Source organism: Cydia strobilella, chromosome 11 (genome assembly GCF_947568885.1).
Source record: "Cydia strobilella chromosome 11, ilCydStro3.1, whole genome shotgun sequence".
NCBI lineage: Eukaryota > Metazoa > Arthropoda > Insecta > Lepidoptera > Tortricidae > Cydia > Cydia strobilella.
The window spans coordinates 10,536,483-10,556,334 of record NC_086051.1 but is presented as its reverse complement, the minus strand read 5'-3'; the positions used below and the strand labels follow the sequence as shown (position 1 = coordinate 10,556,334).

At 37.8% G+C, this 19,852-nt stretch overlaps 1 protein-coding gene across 1 annotated transcript in view; it reads left to right on the top strand.

Moving 5' to 3' along the window:
- The window catches only part of LOC134745206 (nuclear pore complex protein Nup160 homolog), an 83,580-nt gene that overhangs the window by 15,130 nt on the left and 48,598 nt on the right, over positions 1–19,852 (top strand). The window contains exons 11-13 of the mRNA XM_063679203.1: positions 43–124; positions 2,728–2,851; positions 19,413–19,636. Coding sequence (XP_063535273.1) covers positions 43–124; positions 2,728–2,851; positions 19,413–19,636 — 430 coding nt within the window. The remainder of the gene's footprint in view (positions 1–42; positions 125–2,727; positions 2,852–19,412; positions 19,637–19,852) is intronic.

Below are 19,852 nucleotides of genomic sequence, written 5' to 3'. Positions count from 1 at the left end.
TATGCTGGCTCTCTTGGTTGTAATTAGACATTTTTTGTTCAGATGCTGGTCGGACTTGTATAGCTGGTGTATGCAGTACATGGAGGGTCTACAAAAGCCTTTGGGATTAATGGTTGCTAAATCGGTGAGCACAATTTATCTATTTACTAATTTTGTCGTACTTCCTCACCACCTGTATGTTACATTATAAAACCTTTTGCAGGAAATGGTCGATCAGTTTACAATTCCTATACAGGTATTACAGGTACATATACGAGTAACATACCACCAAATACGCTAGGATTCATGATGACAAGCGTTACCGAGTTAAATATCAAGATATTTAACTACATATTGTAGTGTATACTAGATATAGTTATGTATGTAGCTCATAGGATATACATATATAAGGACCATTTACTTATGTATTCAGAGCAGTAATAAAGCATCGTTTAAGCTGAACACTCGTTTCTATACAACTCCGAATCCTCACCTTACATGGCGACCCTGCCATATACGGTGTCGCGCGTGCGGTCAGTCACCGAGTGATATTGAGAGCTCAATTATTACAATGTAAATATAGCTCAAGTGGACAGTTAATAGGACAATAAAATAACGTAATGTTGCTTCTCACGGTTAATTGGTTACGCTGTTGCTGATTCACCTTTCGTCATGGGCTACAACATCAAGAGAAGAGGTTATCATTGCACAAACTGCGGCCGGAGGTGACAATAAGGCTTCTGCGGGCACCGACGAACTTCGATTTCACGCAAGTACCACTAATATTATCCTGGGAATAATGCTCGTCATATTCGTCATTGGAGGAGGCTATGCCCTCTATAGAAGGTGTAAGATAACCCACAAGAAATGGATGCGCCAGGAGGTCGCTCTAGCTGAGCTGCAGCGTGCTGCTCGTACGGCTCATATAAGTTATTGAGTGAAGTGTAAACGGATAACGTGTATCGTGTCGTTCGTAGAAGCGTATCCTTTACGTTCCAAAGCTCGCTCGCTCAAACTGTAGCTCGATCATTCGTAGAGAACTTTGTACTACGGTATGGAATTCCATTAGAAATAACCACCGATCGAGGAACCGAGTTCATCAGTAGCACAATCAAAGAGGTATGTGATTTACTAAACATTATTCATTTGCCCTCCACAGCGTACCACCATGAGTCAATCGGTGCTTTAGAGAATTCGCATAAAACTATGGGAGCTTACTTAAGGATACAATGCGAAAATAAACCGAATTCTTGGAGCGACTGGTTGCCTTACTGGTGCTTTACGTATAACAACACCGTGCTCATGGAGACAAAGTACACGCCTCATGAATTAGTTTTCGGTAAGTCATGCATGCTTCCTAGCAATTTAAGAAACGGTAACGTTAATCCCTTATATAATCACGGTAGTTATTAAAGTATAGATTAGAGCTGGCGCAGGCAGATGCTCGTACCAATTTAATAAACAGCAAACTTAAAAGGAAGGAGAAATATGACTCATTCAAAGCCTGTCAGCTATAACAACAACAGTTACTTATGATTAAGAAATGTATCGAATAACAAGATGGAAAGCATTTATGTAGGACCTTATTTAGTTTTAGAGGATTTAGGATGTAATGTAAAAATACTTAAAAATGGAAAAGAAGATGTAGAGCATAAAAATCGCACCAAACCCTATATTTTGTAAGTATTTCATATTCGTAGTTTTATTTTACTATAAACTTTGAATATTGTTAGTGTAAGTACATAATTTGTTAATATCGTAAGTAGATATAGTTACTTAGTAATGTAAAAAAAAATAGTTATTTGTTATACGAGGGTGCAAAGTTGTATTTTACCCGCGAGTGTAGAATTGAAACACGAGCAAGCGAAAGGATTCTATAGGTGAACCACGAGCGAAGCGAGTGGTTCTAAAATAGAATCCTGAGCGTAGCGAGTGTTTCAACACACGAGAAGTAAAATACATTTGCGCCCGTGTGTAACACAAAACTTTTCACCTCACTATAGCGAGGAAAGTGCAACATCCACAGGCGTTAGATCATCTTCATCACTGGAATCACTCATTTCTTTACGATATTATAACAGAAAACTCTGGAAGTTGTGTATTTTACGCGAGTCGGTTAAGTAAAAAAATTGTTGACTGTGACATTTCTGATGTATGAAATGTCAACGATGCGTTTTGAAATTGCATCGACTCAACTTGTGCGTTCAGAATTATATTTAACATCATTATAAAAAAACAAACGTTTCTTATGGAATTTTAAGGTTTATGACTTAAAATCATTATATAAAGCTAAATTTGGTATTTTTTATTACATTCTCAAACCATTTATTTAATGATAATTAATATCGAACGAACCATTATCTTGAGCGTTTTACGTTTTGTTATCTGTCAAACTACTTAAACACGCTCCATCCAAGGTCAAATTACTTTCCCCACTAGTGGATAAAACGCGTTTTTCCCCGCTTGTATTGAAGGATAAACGACAACTTTCCGAGCTAGTGAGGGGAAAATGTTTATTTTTATTTTTTTTAACATGCGATATGTAGCTCATAGGATATATATAAGGACCATTTACTTATGTATTCAGGACAGTAATAAAGCATCGTTTAAGCTGAACACTCGTTTCTACTCAACTCCGAATCCTCAACTTACAATATGTATCATTCATTACTGTTTTTCTGTGCCTCGTTACAATAATGTTTTCTGTTGTATAAAGTGTAAATCAATGTATGTATTCTCTTAACGCAGAGTTGCGACGTGGATAACGGATGGTGGTGCGGCGTAGTCGGGCGCGCGGGCATCTCTCTCGTGCGCGAACTGGAGCCGCTCGAGCGTATGATGTTGTCGCCAGATGTCGCCGCGCTGGACTCAGGTCAGTGACAATAGTTGATAAACAAATATATATACTAATGTAGAGTTGGGTTGGGACGTGGATAACGGATGGTGGTGCGGCTTAGTCGGACATACAGCTCTCTCACAGATAGGTCAGGTACTCGTAGATTAGGTACTGTTGTTTAATGATCTTAATCGAGGTTGTTTGTTGTGATGGCCAGCAGGCGTATGGTGGATAGCGTTATCTAAGTGATGAAATAAACCACCTTACGATTTAAAGAGGCAGACAATCGTTGTCACGCTGTCACATAGACACATATCATCGGCTCGATGTCTATATGGTTCCAATCTGCATTAAGCCCAAGACGCAGTTTTTGTTTTGGAAACTTAAAAATATGCGCCTAAAATTTACCTATAAAACCGGCCAAGTCCGAGTCGGACTCGCGTTTTAAGGGTACATCAACATCATACAATAACAACACCAAGTTTCAAGTAAACCATTGCGGCCACAGATTTAATATATACGCTAGATGACGCAAACATCACGATTTGTAAATTGAAACTAAGCGTACCAACTTTTTACCACCTACTGTGACGTCACAGCCGAAATTTAGTGATGGGAAATCCAAACCCAGTCAAAGACACCGATGCCCCTGCGCCCCGCTACGATTCAACTGTCTCGCTCATACTCATAGATTTTATATATCTGCGGTCTCGCTCGCTCACTCCTCGTCCCCCGCGAACTATGGATGGTATAGAAAGGATGCCAATCTCTTATGGCAGAATTTTATTTTATTTATTTGGCTCACAAAACAAGTTACAGACAATTTCAGGAATTAATACAATATTAGCATACAGTTCAGATCTAGACTATAACTCTAAGCATGTGTGCACAGAAGGATTAGAAGATTTAGTTACAATTTATTGCTAGGGAGGTGAGATGCCATTTCTACACAAGATTATGGACAGAAAAGTAAAATAAACAGTAGCAAGATCCAGTTTACAGAGTTGCGTGCGCTAGTAATTAATCTACCTAAGTCTAAAACTAAAACTAAATTATACTAAATATTTTCAATTAATTAATTAATCAAAAAGCGTTTACGGAAATTACAATTATGAACGCAGCCTATGGACACAAAATTTTGCGGATTTTATTTTTGAATGTGGGTAAGCTGCATTCAAATATATCTAAGGACGGATTCTCGGTAACGGTTTCGTTATATAAGCGACACATTCTTGTTATGGGATTATAAAATGATGTGTTGTTTTTGTAGATCTGTAGATGAAATATTTTGAGTGAGGGGTTGCGAGATTTGTATCGAGTGACAAAATTTAGAAGAGAAAGAAGGGTGGGACAGTCAATTTTGGAGTGTACAATTTTATAAAGTATTAACAGTTCGCTGCACTTCCTGCGATTTGCAAGGGATGGAATATTGAAGTACTTGAGCCTGCTGGCATATGATCTGAGGCTGCGACCAAGCTGGAGCCTGAAGCTGAGGATATTAAGAAACTGCTTTTGCACTTTTTCTAACCTGTCGACGTGAGTGTTGTAATAAGGTGCCCATATTACAGATCCATACTCTAAAGTGCTCCTAACCAAGGAACAGTATAAGTATTTTAAAACGTATGAGTTTTTTAAATCCTTGGTAAAGCGAGATATAAAACCATTAATCTTGAAACCTTTTGAAATCAAGTACTCATAGTGAGATTGGAATGTTAATTTTTCGTCAAAGCAGATACCAAGGTCCCTAATTACGGATGTACGATTAAGCGTGAAATTATTTAGAGAATAATTAAAAATTAACTTTTGTTTTGACGTTGAGAAAGAAATTACGTAACATTTATCCGTATTTAGGAACATACGATTGGAGATGCACCATTCTGCAATTGCATTCAGATTACTCTGAAGGATTTCACAGTTTTGGACGTTAGTTATTGTTGAGTAGATCTTGAGGTCATCTGCGTACAGTAAGCATGGACACGACAGACGCTCGACTAGGTCATTAATAAAAACAACAAAGAGAAGAGGACCCAGGTGCGATCCTTGAGGAACGCCCGAGGTAGCTTTCATTGGCGCAGACAGATGACCTTTGACACTTACAAGCTGACTTCTGTTTTCTAGGTAAGATTTAATCCACCTTAGCAAGTTACCGTGTATTCCATAGCCTTCCAATTTATTTATTAAGATAGTGTGATCGACTTTATCAAAGGCCTTGGAAAAATCTGTATATATTGAATCTACTTGAGTTTTTTTAGCGAATGCCCCGCAGATATAATTTTTGTATATTAGTAGATTGCTAACAGTCGATCTGCTAGAAACAAAGCCGTGCTGATTAGGAGAGATTGTAGTTTTAAAATGAGAGTAAAAGGAGCAATACATAACTGATTCAAATAATTTAGAAAATGCTGAAAGTATACTAATAGGCCTGTAATTGTTACAGTGACTGCTATCGCCCGATTTATGGATTGGAATAATATGAGCAATTTTCCACGGGGAAGGGAAAGTACCGCTCTTGATGGATCGATTAAAAATTATGTAGAGAGGTTGACAAAGCTCCTCGCAGCATTTTTTTATAAAAGACGGGGGAATACCGTCCGGGCCGGCGCCCTTGTTACAGTCAAGTCCTTGGATTTTTGCTTTGATTTGGTCAATGCTAATATAAGTGTCACTTAGGCTGATATTATTAGATGGTAACGCTGGGAAGTCGCTGGTACCGCAACTCGAAGGTTTCTCGAAGACAGAACCAAAGTAATTAGAAAACATTTCCGCGACTTCCTTCGCGTTTGATGAAACTAGGTTATTAAATTTCATAGTGACAGGGATACAGTTAGTAGATTTTTTGTCATTAACATATTTCCAGAAATGTTTGATATTTTGTTTAATTGAGACTTGAACTGACTCTATGTAGGCTTTATAACATTCGTCAATTAGTTTCTTACATCTTGTTCTAAGAAGATCAAACGTGTTATAGTCAAGTGGATTACCAAATTTTTTATAACGTCTATGGAATTTTAGCTTTTCTTTTAAGCAACGAATTAAAAAAGGGCTAAACCAACACGGAAAGGCTTGTGACCTGGCTCTTTTCAGAGGTGTATGCCTCTTAATGATGTCATTAAGCTTATCTTGGAAGATTAGTACAGCCACGTCCACATCGGCATTCGATAGCAGTCGCTGCCAGTCGATACAGGCTAGCTCCCTTTTAATTTCATGGTAATCGCACTTGTGAAAGTTAGGCTTACCTTGTAGTTTTGCAGTTATAGTTTCAGAGGGCGAGGCTACGAAATCAATGTCTATTAGCAGCGGAGGGTGATGGTCATCTATTCGACTTAAGGGTGAAGCTCCGTAGACATTAATATTATCTAGTGTAGATAGTACCAGGTCTAAGAACCGGTTATTTTTATTAGGGATGTTATTATATTGTTTAAGGTTAAATAGAGATATAACATCGGTCAATAATTCGCTCTTGTTATCCTGAGAAGTGGTCGAGGCTATCATTTGTGATGAGTTAGGCAACTTTGTCCATTGAATGTAAGGTAAATTAAAATCGCCAATAAGGAAAAATTCTACGTCGGTTTTAAGCTGCGCTAGTCTATTTTCTACATTAGAATAAAAAGCTTTAAGTTTAGTAATTTGAAGGTCTGGTGGTAAGTAACAAAGGCAAATAAGTAGGGTGGTACGGCAGACTTTAACTCGGAGCCAGATGTCTTCAACCTCGCTTTCCCACGTGTGCAAGCGCTCAGCTGCCAGTCGCTTATTGATGGCGAGAATTGTTGCAAAAGTGACCGCTTTCAGCTTTAAATAATAGTTCCTAATCTCTCCGGTGGCGCTAGTTAGGCTCTGGGACTGGGACCATATAATGATATAAGGCAACAAATAACCCGACCAAATTACGTAGGTTGTTTTTGGTAGTATTTCGGTGTATGGTGGCGCCGCCTAATTACTGTTTTTTGATGGACACTTTTCATAGATAGAGATTTGGCTCCTTTATATAGTCTCCATGCCGCGAACCACGCCAAAAATGACAAATCGATTAACATGAATGACATCGATTGACATGATTGACAGACGAATGATATTTTTCCTAACTTTTCCCTTCAATCAAAGATAGATATAACTCCGTAATAGATGGACACAGTCTAAGAAAAAAACGTGCCTCGAAAATCAAGAAAATTTGATTCTTGTTCAGAGGGCGCTACTAGCTTTGGCTTACTGTCGTATAGATGGCGTTGACGGTTTCGTTTGTTATTTAACAATTTTAATTTAAATTACGTAGGTTGTTTTTGGTAGTATTTCGGTGTATGGTGGCGCCGCCTAATTGCTGTTTTTTGATGGACACTTTTCATAGATAGAGATTTGGCTCCTTTATATAGTCTCCATGCCGCGAACCACGCCAAAAATGACAAGTCGATTAACATGAATGACATCGATTGACATGATTGACAGACGAATGATATTTTTCCTAACTTTTCCCTTCAATCAAAGATAGATATAACTCCGTAATAGATGGACACAGTCTAAGAAAAAAACGTGCCTCGAAAATCAAGAAAATTTGATTCTTGTTCAGAGGGCGCTACTAGCTTTGGCTTACTGTCGTATAGATGGCGTTGACGGTTTCGTTTGTTATTTAACAATTTTAACGCATATCAGTGAAAGAACATGGGTCAAAATCATAAAAATAATTAATGCAAATTATAAAAAATCATTTATCCATATTTAAATACATTTTATCGTATTTTTATAAATCTTCATTTTTAGTTTTAAAGTGTGTCGACAGATGGCAGTGAATTTACTGGGGTTACAAAATTTACTATGACAGTACCGCTCTAGTATCAGTTACTCTATGCTTCAATGAAACTGGTATTTTAAAAATGTATGGAACAAATAGTACTGTGTTTAGTGGGGAGCCAGTCTTTCCGTCCCGTCCCGTGGCTGCAATCGATTTTTCTTTTACGACTGAATCATGTGGGAAACTAAAATAATGAAAATTAAAAATAATTTATTTGTTTTTTTTTTCTTACATATTACAATAGGTTACAATCGTATAATTTACTAAGTATACATTATTTCGACTTCAATACAATATTGTATATGTACATTAAATTAACTTAACCTAGTGTGTGTGTGTTGTGCATAGTGTTTTTCACGACTACTGCGAGAAAATAAGAAAACATTTGCATAATTACGATAAGTACTTTAATAGAAATTAATATTTATATTGGCGTGAGGGCAATTGTTGAAAGAAAGCGATGTATTTTTGCCAGGAACATTGATATTTTCTTCACTAGAAGATGTAATTTTTATAGCGATACGTGTGAAGATACGTGTTTCTTGTATTTTTTAGTCAAACACAATTTACACTATCCAATTCAGTAAGTATTTTCCGATCCCGCCTTTTTAACTTTTTTTTATCACTTTTAAGCGGTGTTTTTCTGTTGTTTGCTTCAAACCGACTCTAAACTTATAAGCGTTTGCTACAAACCCGCAAACAGCTACAAAAGTTAAAACGCCCTAAGCGTGAACTGAATGGTTTTGACGTTTTTTTTAACAAGTAATTGTAGCCTTTGATATATGAAACGATATACTTTGCAAGCGCAAAGAGAAAATTAATTTCGTGTCAAAGGGGAATAGAGCGCAGCATGTTAAACATAAAGAAAATGCAAAAAATACGCCATACATAAATACGTGACGTCACAAAAGCTACTGACGCTCTAACCTTTGCTCGAAGGTTAAAATGGAAATGGGCGGGGCACGTAGCACGCCTGCAAGACGACAGGTGGACGAGAAGAGTAACTTCTTGGAAGGGTCCTATAGGAAAGCGTCGTAAGGCACGACCGCATACGAGATGGGAAGACGACGTCGTCAGAACCGCTGGACCTTCGTGGCTACAGGTGGCCCAAGACAGAGAGAGATGGAACCGTTTGGAGGAGGCCTATACCCAAACAGGGGTTCTTGCAACAGAACCATATTAATAATAAAAATAAAAATAACTAATGTATATACACAAACAATTAGAGTAATGAAGCATTTTTTTTTATAAAGTGAAAATTGTATATAGAAGTTAGAACAAAAATAAGAAAAAATATACTAACATTAGAAAATAGATTACTTAAATAGCTAACATGAAAACTGTAATCTTAAGTGCAAGCAAGGAATAAAAGGCTTTTTTTATTATAGACCGCGAGCCACGAACAGTTTCCGTGACCAATCGCCTTCCTCGCGAAAACTCGTATAGTGGTTAACGGCTATTTAAGATGCACCCTAGTGGAAGTCAGCTGCCGCTCCGTTGGTGGGTTGAGGAATGGCAGCCACCGAAACACGTAAAAAAAAAAATGTTTTTAGTCATCGCCTTCCGGTTGATACTTTGTCAGATGGTAGTTTAGGTGCTATTGTTAGTAAAAACAATCGTCAGCCGGTTGTATCGCGGTGGAAACATCGTCAGCTGGTCACATGAACTTGTAAAAAAAAAAATGTTTTTAGTCATCGCCTTCCTCTTGATACTTTGTCAGATGGTAGTTTAGGTGCTATTGATAGTAAAACCAATCGTCAGCCGGTTGTATCGCGGTGGAAACACCGTCAGCTGGTCACATGAACTTGTAAAAAAAAATATGTTTTCAGTCATCGCCTTCCTCTTGATACTTTGTCAGATGGTAGTTTTGTTGCTATTGTTAGTAAAAACAATCGTCAGCCGGTTGTATCGCGGTAGAAACATCGTCAGCTGGTCACATGAACTTGTAAAAAAAAACTGTTTTCAGTCATCGCCTTCCTCTTGATACTTTGTCAGATGGTAGTTTTGGTGCTATTGTTAGTAAAAACAATCGTCAGCCGGTTGTATCGCGGTGGAAACACCGTCAGCTGGTCACATGAACTTATAAAAAGTGATAGCATATCAGTAGTGTGTTTGTGCCGGTTCTAGACCAAAACTTTTCTGCTAGGGGACAACACTAATCTAATGAAAAATACTGCAAAAATGGAAAGTATATCCACCTGGTGCATTAAAACATTCAATGTATTAGAGGAAAATATTTACAGATAGAACTTTATTGAATGATTTTGATATTGATATTTTATGTATTACTGAACCAATAATGAATTAATGCCTCAACTTAATAACCACCAGGTGGGAAGTTCGTTCACCAGACCTAGTTAATTCGGTCGTTAATTATATTAAATAGTCATTTAAAATTTAAGGAACGTAAGGACATTGTATCCATGTCTGTTGAACGGACTCAACGGACTATAGAATATGCAGTAAAATTGGAGCAATTTTGAAATATTTGAAAGCATAATGGAATCTGTCCTACTTAAAATATCACCTTCTAGTAAGAAATTACTTATATAAATGCTATTATAAAATTAATGAATATTTCACATCTGTAATTGAATAAATAATTTTATGTAATAGTAATATTGTAAAACCGTAGGTAGAAATGAAATCATATATGATCTGTATCCCGATGATGTTATTATTGTATAACTTAGTTAGTTATAGTACGTAGCTAGTAAGACAAATTTGCATGCTTCTTTAAGTGAAATGTACGCATCCAAAATTACTGTCCACCTATGTTCATCACTATATTTGTACAAATAAACACATCTTTATTTTTAACTGTAAACCTAGTTGAAACGTCGAAATAAAAGGGAAAATAATGAAATTTTATCGCGTTAGACCCGGTAATGACATTAATTATGTGTACAAAACGTGAGAGTTTAAAGTGTTACATCTTTTCAGATGTACAGATCTTTATTGGTAAAATAAAATACATTTTACAAGTCACAAATTCTTAAGAATAAAATAAAGATAAAATTATTATACACAATAATAGGTTAATATAAATGTTTAGAGGAAGTTACGATATGGAATCAATGATCATATCGCATAGACATCATGAATTCGTCGATCGAGTAGTAAGCCTTTTCTACAAGTAACGATTTTAGCTTTTTGTTAAATATTGTGTCACTTTTCGATTCTTTTATATCGGTCGGTACTGAGTTATAAAGCTTTGGTCCCATAATATTTAGTGACTTTCGTGACTTCGCGAGCCTGCATTTAGGGGCGAGAAGAATAGGCAACCTGCGGGCTGGGCCACTGCGGGTAGATCCACTGGATTTATACAAGTGCATATTTGTTCTGACATACGTACATGCGGTCAGTATATATATATACACGGTAGCGTTAATATCTTGTGTTTTTTAAACAGAGATTGTGCAGGATAGTCAACGGGTTTGCCATCAATAATACGAAGGGCGCGTGTCTGCATTCTAAGCAGTCTATCTCGATCAGCAGCTGTACCCCAAAGATCGACACCTTGAGAAAGTATTGCGCGGAAATATCCATAGTAGGCGGTCTTTAAGTTCTCAATAGATAAACTGGGTGCTATTCGGGACAGCGCAAAACAGGCTGAGGCAAGTCTGTCGCAGGTGGATTGTATGTGCGGGGCCCACGTTAGTCCTGAGTCGATTTGGTATCCTAGGTATTTCACAGTGTCTACTTGTGGGATTTAGGTGTCATTTACTACAATATTCAGTTTATTTGTATTTGTATTTTATAGTCGAAAATGTACAATATTTGTCCGCTGTGAAATTATCCGCTTGTACAATAATACAGGTATCATCCGCTTTATCTTAAAATTGCTCCAATTCTACTGCACTTAGTTCTATAGTCCGTTCAACAGACATGGATACAATTTGTATCCATAATACAAATAAATGCTACACCTACACCTACACACACCATACACCTACACACACACACACACACTATACACCTTATGCTGTTTACATATGGATGTGTCAGGCGCGATCAATCCATTAGATTTTTAGACTCAAATACGATGCGGCTAGAGGTGTGGGGCATGTAGAAATACTGAATTTGATTTAGTTAGTCGACTCGCATTTGATGTCTTTATAGGCTTTCCTGTAATCTATAGAAAAACAAATAAAAAATATTCAAAATTGGCATAAATGACTTAAGCGCCAGTAGTGTTTATGGCACTTACGACTATTGCGAGTTCGCTGTGGACTCGACAAATTAATTATTTTTTATTATTACATTTTTAAGCTACGCGAGGTCTATAAAACCCACTGACCCACAAACCCACAAACTGACAAACCCACTGTGTCTCACAAAGCCACTAGTTTCGTTTTTTGACATAACGCTAGCGAAGGTCTCTATTTCAGATTGTACGCAAGTTCTCATCTGCACGTTGCATTTTTTAACCAAGATAGATTGGTTTTGTCATTTCGTATATTTTTAAAGTGAAACTTGTTCTTTCGCCCCAAATTTTTTGGGGTGTCTTTAGCATGTCGCATTACAGCATTGTCAGCATTACAGTTCATAGTCTTTAAAATAAGCATACGACTTTTTGTTTTTGAACATCACGGATACAATACTAACTCATTATAGCTGATATTTGCTTATAATTTCATACAACATTTTAAGGACAGTAGACCTTATTAACCTTAAATATGGCAATAATACGTCTCTTTATCTGTCAAATTCTACGGTGAATGGCAAATAGACATGTCATAATAGGAAATTAATAGTCACATACACATACGACTTTTTGTTTTCGAACGTCACGGTCAACGTTCCAACGGTTGGCTTCTCGCAAGCGTGTAGATATCCCGAAAACGCCAGTGTAACATGAACGTGTGATCCGTAACAACCTAAGCGTAATCGGAGAGCATACCTATACCGGTTTCTTTAGTCCTTGACTCGCGTATGATAAGATTGACATGCAAGTGCAATTTAATAACAGCGTCATTCCGTGTTGAGTAGCTCTGCATTACATTGGCGTTGGGCGAGATTTTGTAAGATATATAATTTTAAAGAGGATATTTATTGTTAAGATTTAAAACGCGATTTTAATACCGTAAATCCAATTATTTTCCGTTTTTTTTCCGATTTCCGAAAAAAAGTAGATAGGTAGAGAGATTCCATCAAAACGTTGGCCGCTCATATATAGACATGTTTTGCCATGATATTTTTCTATTAAATTAGATAATGTTTAAATATCATAAAAAATAAGTATTTATTTCTTTCCAAATCCGGTAGACAAAAATGGAAATAAAAGATTAAAGAACCGATAGCCAGTTGTCAAATGTAGGAGTAACGTCTCTAAACTTATCAATAATCGATAAAAACCGCGACTTATTTTTGTACGCTCTTACACCTTAGACAATAAAGTCGTGTTCACATATTTTTGAGCCATTTGTCTGGATCGATAGTTTTTCCTTCGACTGTACATAGACAATAAACACACGTTTATAAAGTATAAAAAACTCGCGTTCCAAGGGTTCCGTACCGTACATTACACAATTTAAACAATGTATTTTTTATGTGAAACATGAGTGAAATGTCTTTAAAAAAACCCGTAGGGGTCGGATCAAAAACTAAGTAATTAAGTCCGACTCACGCTTGACTGCAATTTCTAATAGGTTTTCCTGTAATCTTAATCTATAGGTAAAGATCTATTTTGTGTTTTTTTTTTTCAAAAATTTTGACCCAGTAGTTTCGGAGATAAAGAGGGGGAATGGTCATTTTTTGCCTATTTTCTTGAATAACTTCTAAATTGTTTATCCTAAAATTATAAAAAATAAAAAACAGTGCGTGGAGTCCCTCTGCGCGGACGAAGTGAAACTTCGTAATGTGGAAATGAAAAAAGGAAGGGGTATAAATTGATTTTAAGTGAACTCATATTGTTTTTTTAAGACAAACTTTAGTAGCTTTTTTATTAGCTTTATTTAATTTAACTTTCTAAACCTCCTTCAGACTTACCTTACCTGTATTGCGTTCGAGTCCGCTGAATGTGAATAAGGAATAACTTATATACTCCTGGTATCAAAACCACTATAAAACTGCTAAATCCACAATTTCCATAATTAAATGAAAATGACACATTTTGACCCTTTGTAACATGTCTTTCTGGCCTTCCTGGTATCAGAATCACTATGAAGCTTCATCTTTAGTGTGGTAGCCGCCGTAGCCGGTGACTGTTTGGCACGTGAATATAAGCGTCCCGGTCCCGGATACCAGGAAGACATAAGTTACACAAGGTCGAATGTCGAAACAGGCCGGCTACCGCGAAGATCGTAAATTTCGAATTTTCTATCTCCATCCCTTTTGCGTAAAGGAGACTTCCGATTATGCAAACTACGTCACCAGATGTCACTATAAAATTGATACAATTTAAAGGCATGAATACAACATTAAAAAGTTTGCATATACCTCGTACATCAAGATCAAGACCTTTCTTTATTCATAATGTTGTTACCTAGCAACCGTTATTTATATATACTGTCAGAAAAAAATATATCGTAAACAGAGATATTATTGATATGAAATTATTATTGTACTAATATCTTTAAAGTGAATAGCAGAGCAGACTAAAATCGGAGCAAACAAGCAAGCAGCATAAAACACGTTGAGCAAAATTCAAATAGGGTAATTAGAAACCCAATAGTATAACCCGAATCACGACATCAAACATTACATGTGTTTATTTTAAATAATATTTGGAGCAAACTGTGTACGGAGCTACAGAGCGTGGCGTGGCGATATAATTACCCGAAATTCCCCTAATGTGACAATTATTATTCCAAGAAAATGGATTATTTGGAAGCTACAAGCGGTGGATTCAACTTACTTGGTACAAGTACATATACGTGGTAGGTCCCATAATGACCTAGCCGGAACCAAATATTATTATGCTAGCGAAATAAAACTATTATTACTTTTCAATATAGCCGCCTTTAATGTCAACGCACTTTTGACATCTTTGAATATGCATCTGTATTCCTTTATAAAAGTACCTTGAAGTTTTGTCTTCAAAATGACCTAAAACGGCCGCCTGTTCTTCGTCATTAAAAAAATATTTTCCTCGCAAGTCTCGCTTCAGGTTTGGGAATAAAAAGTAGTCACTGGGAGCCATGTCCGGACTATACGGGGGGTGGTCGACCTCATTGAACCCGCACTCGCGAACTGCAGCCTTGGCCACGAAGGCGGTATGCACGGGAGCATTGTCGTGTAGCAGCAGTACCCCTTTGGCTAGTTTTCCTCGTCTCTTTTCTTTTATTGAAGCCCGCAATTTATGGATCAAAGAAGCACAGTAAGCGCCATTTATAACGGTATTACGTTCTTTAAAATCGACAATCAGGATACCATGGCCATCCCAAAAGATTGTGCACATCAGCTTTTTGGTGGACTGGTGCACCTTCGCTTTAATAGGGGGCTTTTCGTTTTTAAAACGCCACTCCATCGACTCGCGTTTGCTCTCGGGATCATAATAAAGCACCATTGTTTCGTCTCCAGTTACCAGCCGTTTAATTATGCTTTTAGGGTTTTCGCCACAGAGCTCCAAAAATTTAGAGGCACATTTCACGCGTTCTTCTTTCTGAACAGCTGATAGAAGTTTAGGTACCCACCTTGCACTGACCTTACTCATGTGAAGATGATCGTGAATTATGCGGTGGACGGTGCTCTTAGAAAGCCCTAGTCTTGCTGCTATTTCTCTGATCTTTAGGCGGCGATCACTTAAAACTTCCTCTTGGACGCTGTTGATATTTTCAGAAGTGAGGACCTCCACTGGTCTTCCATCGTGTCCCAGATCTTCGACAGCTTCCCGACCAAATCGAAACTCGTTTACCCAGTTTTTTACGGTGCTATAAGAAGGAGAAGACTCGCCGAATACGCCATCTAAACGATCTTTGATTTGAGCGGGAGATAATCCTTCTTTAAACAGGAATTTTATGACACTTCGGTACTCAATTTTGGACATTGTTAAAAATCTTGCGACAACCTTCACTTAACTTTCTCTAAAGCTGAAAATAAAGCGAACAAGTCTATGCTCTTCCGTTTAAAAACTACTGATTAGATGTGCTATCCAATAGTGCATAACATGTCATGACATGTCGCGCAGAAATGGGTCAGTCCAGGTCATTATGGGACAACCTGGTACACCTGCTCTTATTAGGTACTATCTTTGTATACCAAATTGAAAGTAATAAAAATACTTCCTTTACTATTATGGTTTTGTTATATTCATTCAACTCTTTTAAATCTTTTTTACATAATATTAGGACTACTTGGGCGGTTTACAAGTAATTTTTTTTGTTTGATATCTTGCAATCAATAAAAGTTTTTTGTTACAAACAAAAAATGGTACTTGTAAACTGGCCAAGTAGACCTAATATTATGTGGGACGAAAGTGCACGTATGTATGCATATGTAGTTGTGCACGCACACATATATACTTAGTTTCAGAATAAAATCAAAGATGGCGCTTTCAAATCAGTTTCCATAAAATGCTTCAAGAGTGCTCTCTTTACCTATTATACTTACTTTACTCGTTGGTATAAATTATCTATTGGCATTTTTATCTGTCACCTCTCCAGTTATATAATTCTTAAACCTCCTTTATAGTTATGTTAGCCTGGTACATGTATGTATCAAACAAGTATACACAGAGAGAGAGGGAGATAAGACACCGTGCTGGTCGAGCGAAAGTTAACTTTAGTGAGTTAATAATAGAGTATAAAATTAAATTATCTATGGTAGCGATTTATTCTTGATTTATTAAGAAGAGCATCAATTACCCTACTTTCGGGAAATTACCCTATTCAACTTACTGGTCACACTCTTGTATTTGTATGTTCATAGTTATGTTCGCCTGGTATATGTATGTATATTATGTATGATATAAATTAAATTATTATGTATGGTAGCGTTAAACGTTTAACGCTGTCAGTTGGAAGTGCCATAAGAAGTTTCACTTCAAAAAATATTTGAGATTCTCACAATGAGTTCTTTCATTTGATATATAACACGATATAGTTTGAAAAACTTTATTTTTTAATTTTCTCATTTACCAAGTGCTTAAGATCCATTCCTTCGACAAGGATTCCCATTTCCAGCAACAAGGATCTATGGAATCGATGCCACCAAGTCCCGGTCAAACAAGAAATCGCACAACGGAAGTGGAAGTGGATAGGGCACACCCTCCGAAGACCAGATGACAACACGGCCAGGATTGCTTACAAGTGGAAGCCGCACGGGAGCAAGCGACAGGGCCGGCCGGCGCACACGGGGCCAGGGCTCGGAACCGGTATTTTTTAAAAACCCCGAAATAGCCCAATATTTTGAATTGTTTTATGCTCATTACGTAGGACTGAATCATGTATTTAGGAAACAATTTTGCATTATTAAAATGTCCCATTAAAAATGAAATTATAAACAAAAGAACGAAAAAGAACGTAATAATACCGGTATTTTTGTATGGAGCAAATACCGGTTTCCGACCCCTGCACGTGGCAGCGCACAATCGACGCTGAGCTGCGGGCAGCAGGACTGAGTTGGAGGGACGCGAAGCGCGAGGCGCAGGACAGGAGCGGATGGCGACGTCTCACGAAGGCCCTTTGTACCAATGGGGTACCATAGGACAACAACAACAAACAACAACAACATTTACCCATGACTTAAAAGAACTTCATTTTTGAATTAATAGATAGACGATTTATTTTTAAAATGTGCTTCATAAATGGTCTCCAATACGAGTACCTATAATAATTCAGTTGCCAAATAAATACTTGTTACCTTTCTGAAAACAAACAAAAGCTGTAACAGCATTAAAACACTACTCATATTTATATGTATAACTTAGCTCCGTTTTAGTTGCTAATCTATTTATTTAAGTACTCATTTAAATTTATTTAAACAACCAGAATTAGATTAATTAGTTGACCGGTAAAATACGTACCCACCGTGGTCCTTTGATTCATTTCTTTCTCCGAAAATATTGGAAGGAATGGATAGAAATGAATTGGAGGGGAATGAAGTTTCAACGTTTTTTACTTTTAATTTCTTTATCGTCTTTGTGGCTAGAGGGTATCAAGCAAAAGGAATGAAAATATGTATACCCAAATGCTTATAAATAGTTAACGATCTTTTTCATGAGATTAATAAATTACTATGTATAAGGATAACAATGAGTAAATTAGCATTTTACAAATTCATGTGACCAGCTGACGGTGTTTCCACCGCGATACAGCCAGCTAACGATTATTTTTATTCACAACAGCACCTAAACTATCATCTGACAAAGTATCAAACGGGAGGCAATGACTGAAAACAATTTTTTTTTTAAAGAAAAAAAGAAAGAATCAAAGAAAATACATTTATTTTAACATCAACCAACAAGTTCACAAGTTTACAAGTTCACTGACCACCTAAACTATCACCTGACAAAGTATCAACCGGGAGTCCTCAACCCACCAACGGAACGGCAGCTGACTTCCACTAGGGTGCATCTTAAATACTTTGAATGTTTTGATGCACTAGGTGGATATATTTTCCATTTTTGCAGTATTTTTTATTAGATTTAGTGTCGTCCCCTAGCGGAAAAGTTTTGGTCTAGAACCGGCACTAACACACTACTGCTATATGCATATGCTATCACTAAATATATGAAAGTAAATTAACTAAAATTTTATTGAAACTCATGCCTGCTCTGCACCTAAAACAGTTTTTTGTGCAGCAGCAACACAGCAGCATCTGACAAAGTATCAAACAACGGGACGGGAGGCCATGACTGAAAACAATTTTTTTTATATGTTCATGTGACCAGCTGACGGTGTTTCCACCGCGATACAACCGGCTGACGATTGTTTTTACTAACAATAGCACCTAAACTACCATCTGACAAAGTATCAAGAGGAAGGCGATGACTGAAAACAGTTTTTTTTACAAGTTCATGTGACCAGCTGACGATGTTTCCACCGCGATACAACCGGCTGACGATTGTTTTTACTAACAATAGCACCAAAACTACCATCTGACAAAGTATCAAGAGGAAGGCGATGACTGAAAACATTTTTTTTTTTACAAGTTCATGTGACCAGCTGACGGTGTTTCCACCGCGATACAACCGGCTGACGATTGTTTTTACTATCAATAGCACCTAAACTACCATCTGACAAAGTATCAAGAGGAAGGCGATGACTGAAAACATTTTTTTTTTTACAAGTTCATGTGACCAGCTGACGGTGTTTCCACCGCGATACAACCGGCTGACGATTGTTTTTACTATCAATAGCACCTAAACTACCATCTGACAAAGTATCAAGAGGAAGGCGATGACTAAAAACATTTTTTTTTTACGTGTTTCGGTGGCTGCCATTCCTCAACCCACCAACGGAGCGGCAGCTGACTTCCACTAGGGTGCATCTTAAATAGCCGTTAACCACTATACGAGTTTTCGCGAGGAAGGCGATGATTGACGAAATTTTCGCCTGGCTCGCGGACCATTATTATTATACTTTGCAAAACATTGTTTTTTAATTTTTTCATTTACACCCCAAAAGTGGCCCCTATGTTATAAATTTATTTGTAGACGTTACATGTCTATCTTTGGGTCACATACTTACATAGGATGTCATATGTGTGCCAAATTTCAACCTAATTGGTCCAGTAGTTTCGGAGCAAAGAGGCTGTGACAGACGGACGGACAGACGCACGAGTGATCCATAAGGGTTCCGTTTTTTCCATTAGAGGTACGGAACCCGACAGAAAAAACAGGCTTATTAATGTAGTATGAATGTTGTTTAGGAATGGGCGGTGGCGGGGCGGGCGCGGTCCCCCCCGACGCGGTGCGCGTGGTGGCGGCCGGCGCGCTGTGGGAGCGCGCTGCCACGGCCGCCGGCGCCGCCGAGCTGGAGCGGCGGCTGTTCGCGGGCGCCGCGCCGCAGCACCGCCTGCTGCCGCGCCTGTTGCACCTGCTGCTCGCGCCGCCCGACCACGACCACCACGCCTCAGCCCCCTCCGGCCTGCCGGTAACTGTCCCGCCCGAGACACCGTGTACCTAACCTAGTCGCACCCGGACACCGGACTTGAGATTACTTTTCTGCCGAAACTTTTCATAATTATGAAATCGACGTTACATAGTTTCCTAGAACAGAATTACTTGTCCCTCTTAGTGTCAATAGTGATACATGTGTAAACATGAGTGCCAAATGACAAACTAGTGGCAAATGTAACATGGAGTTATG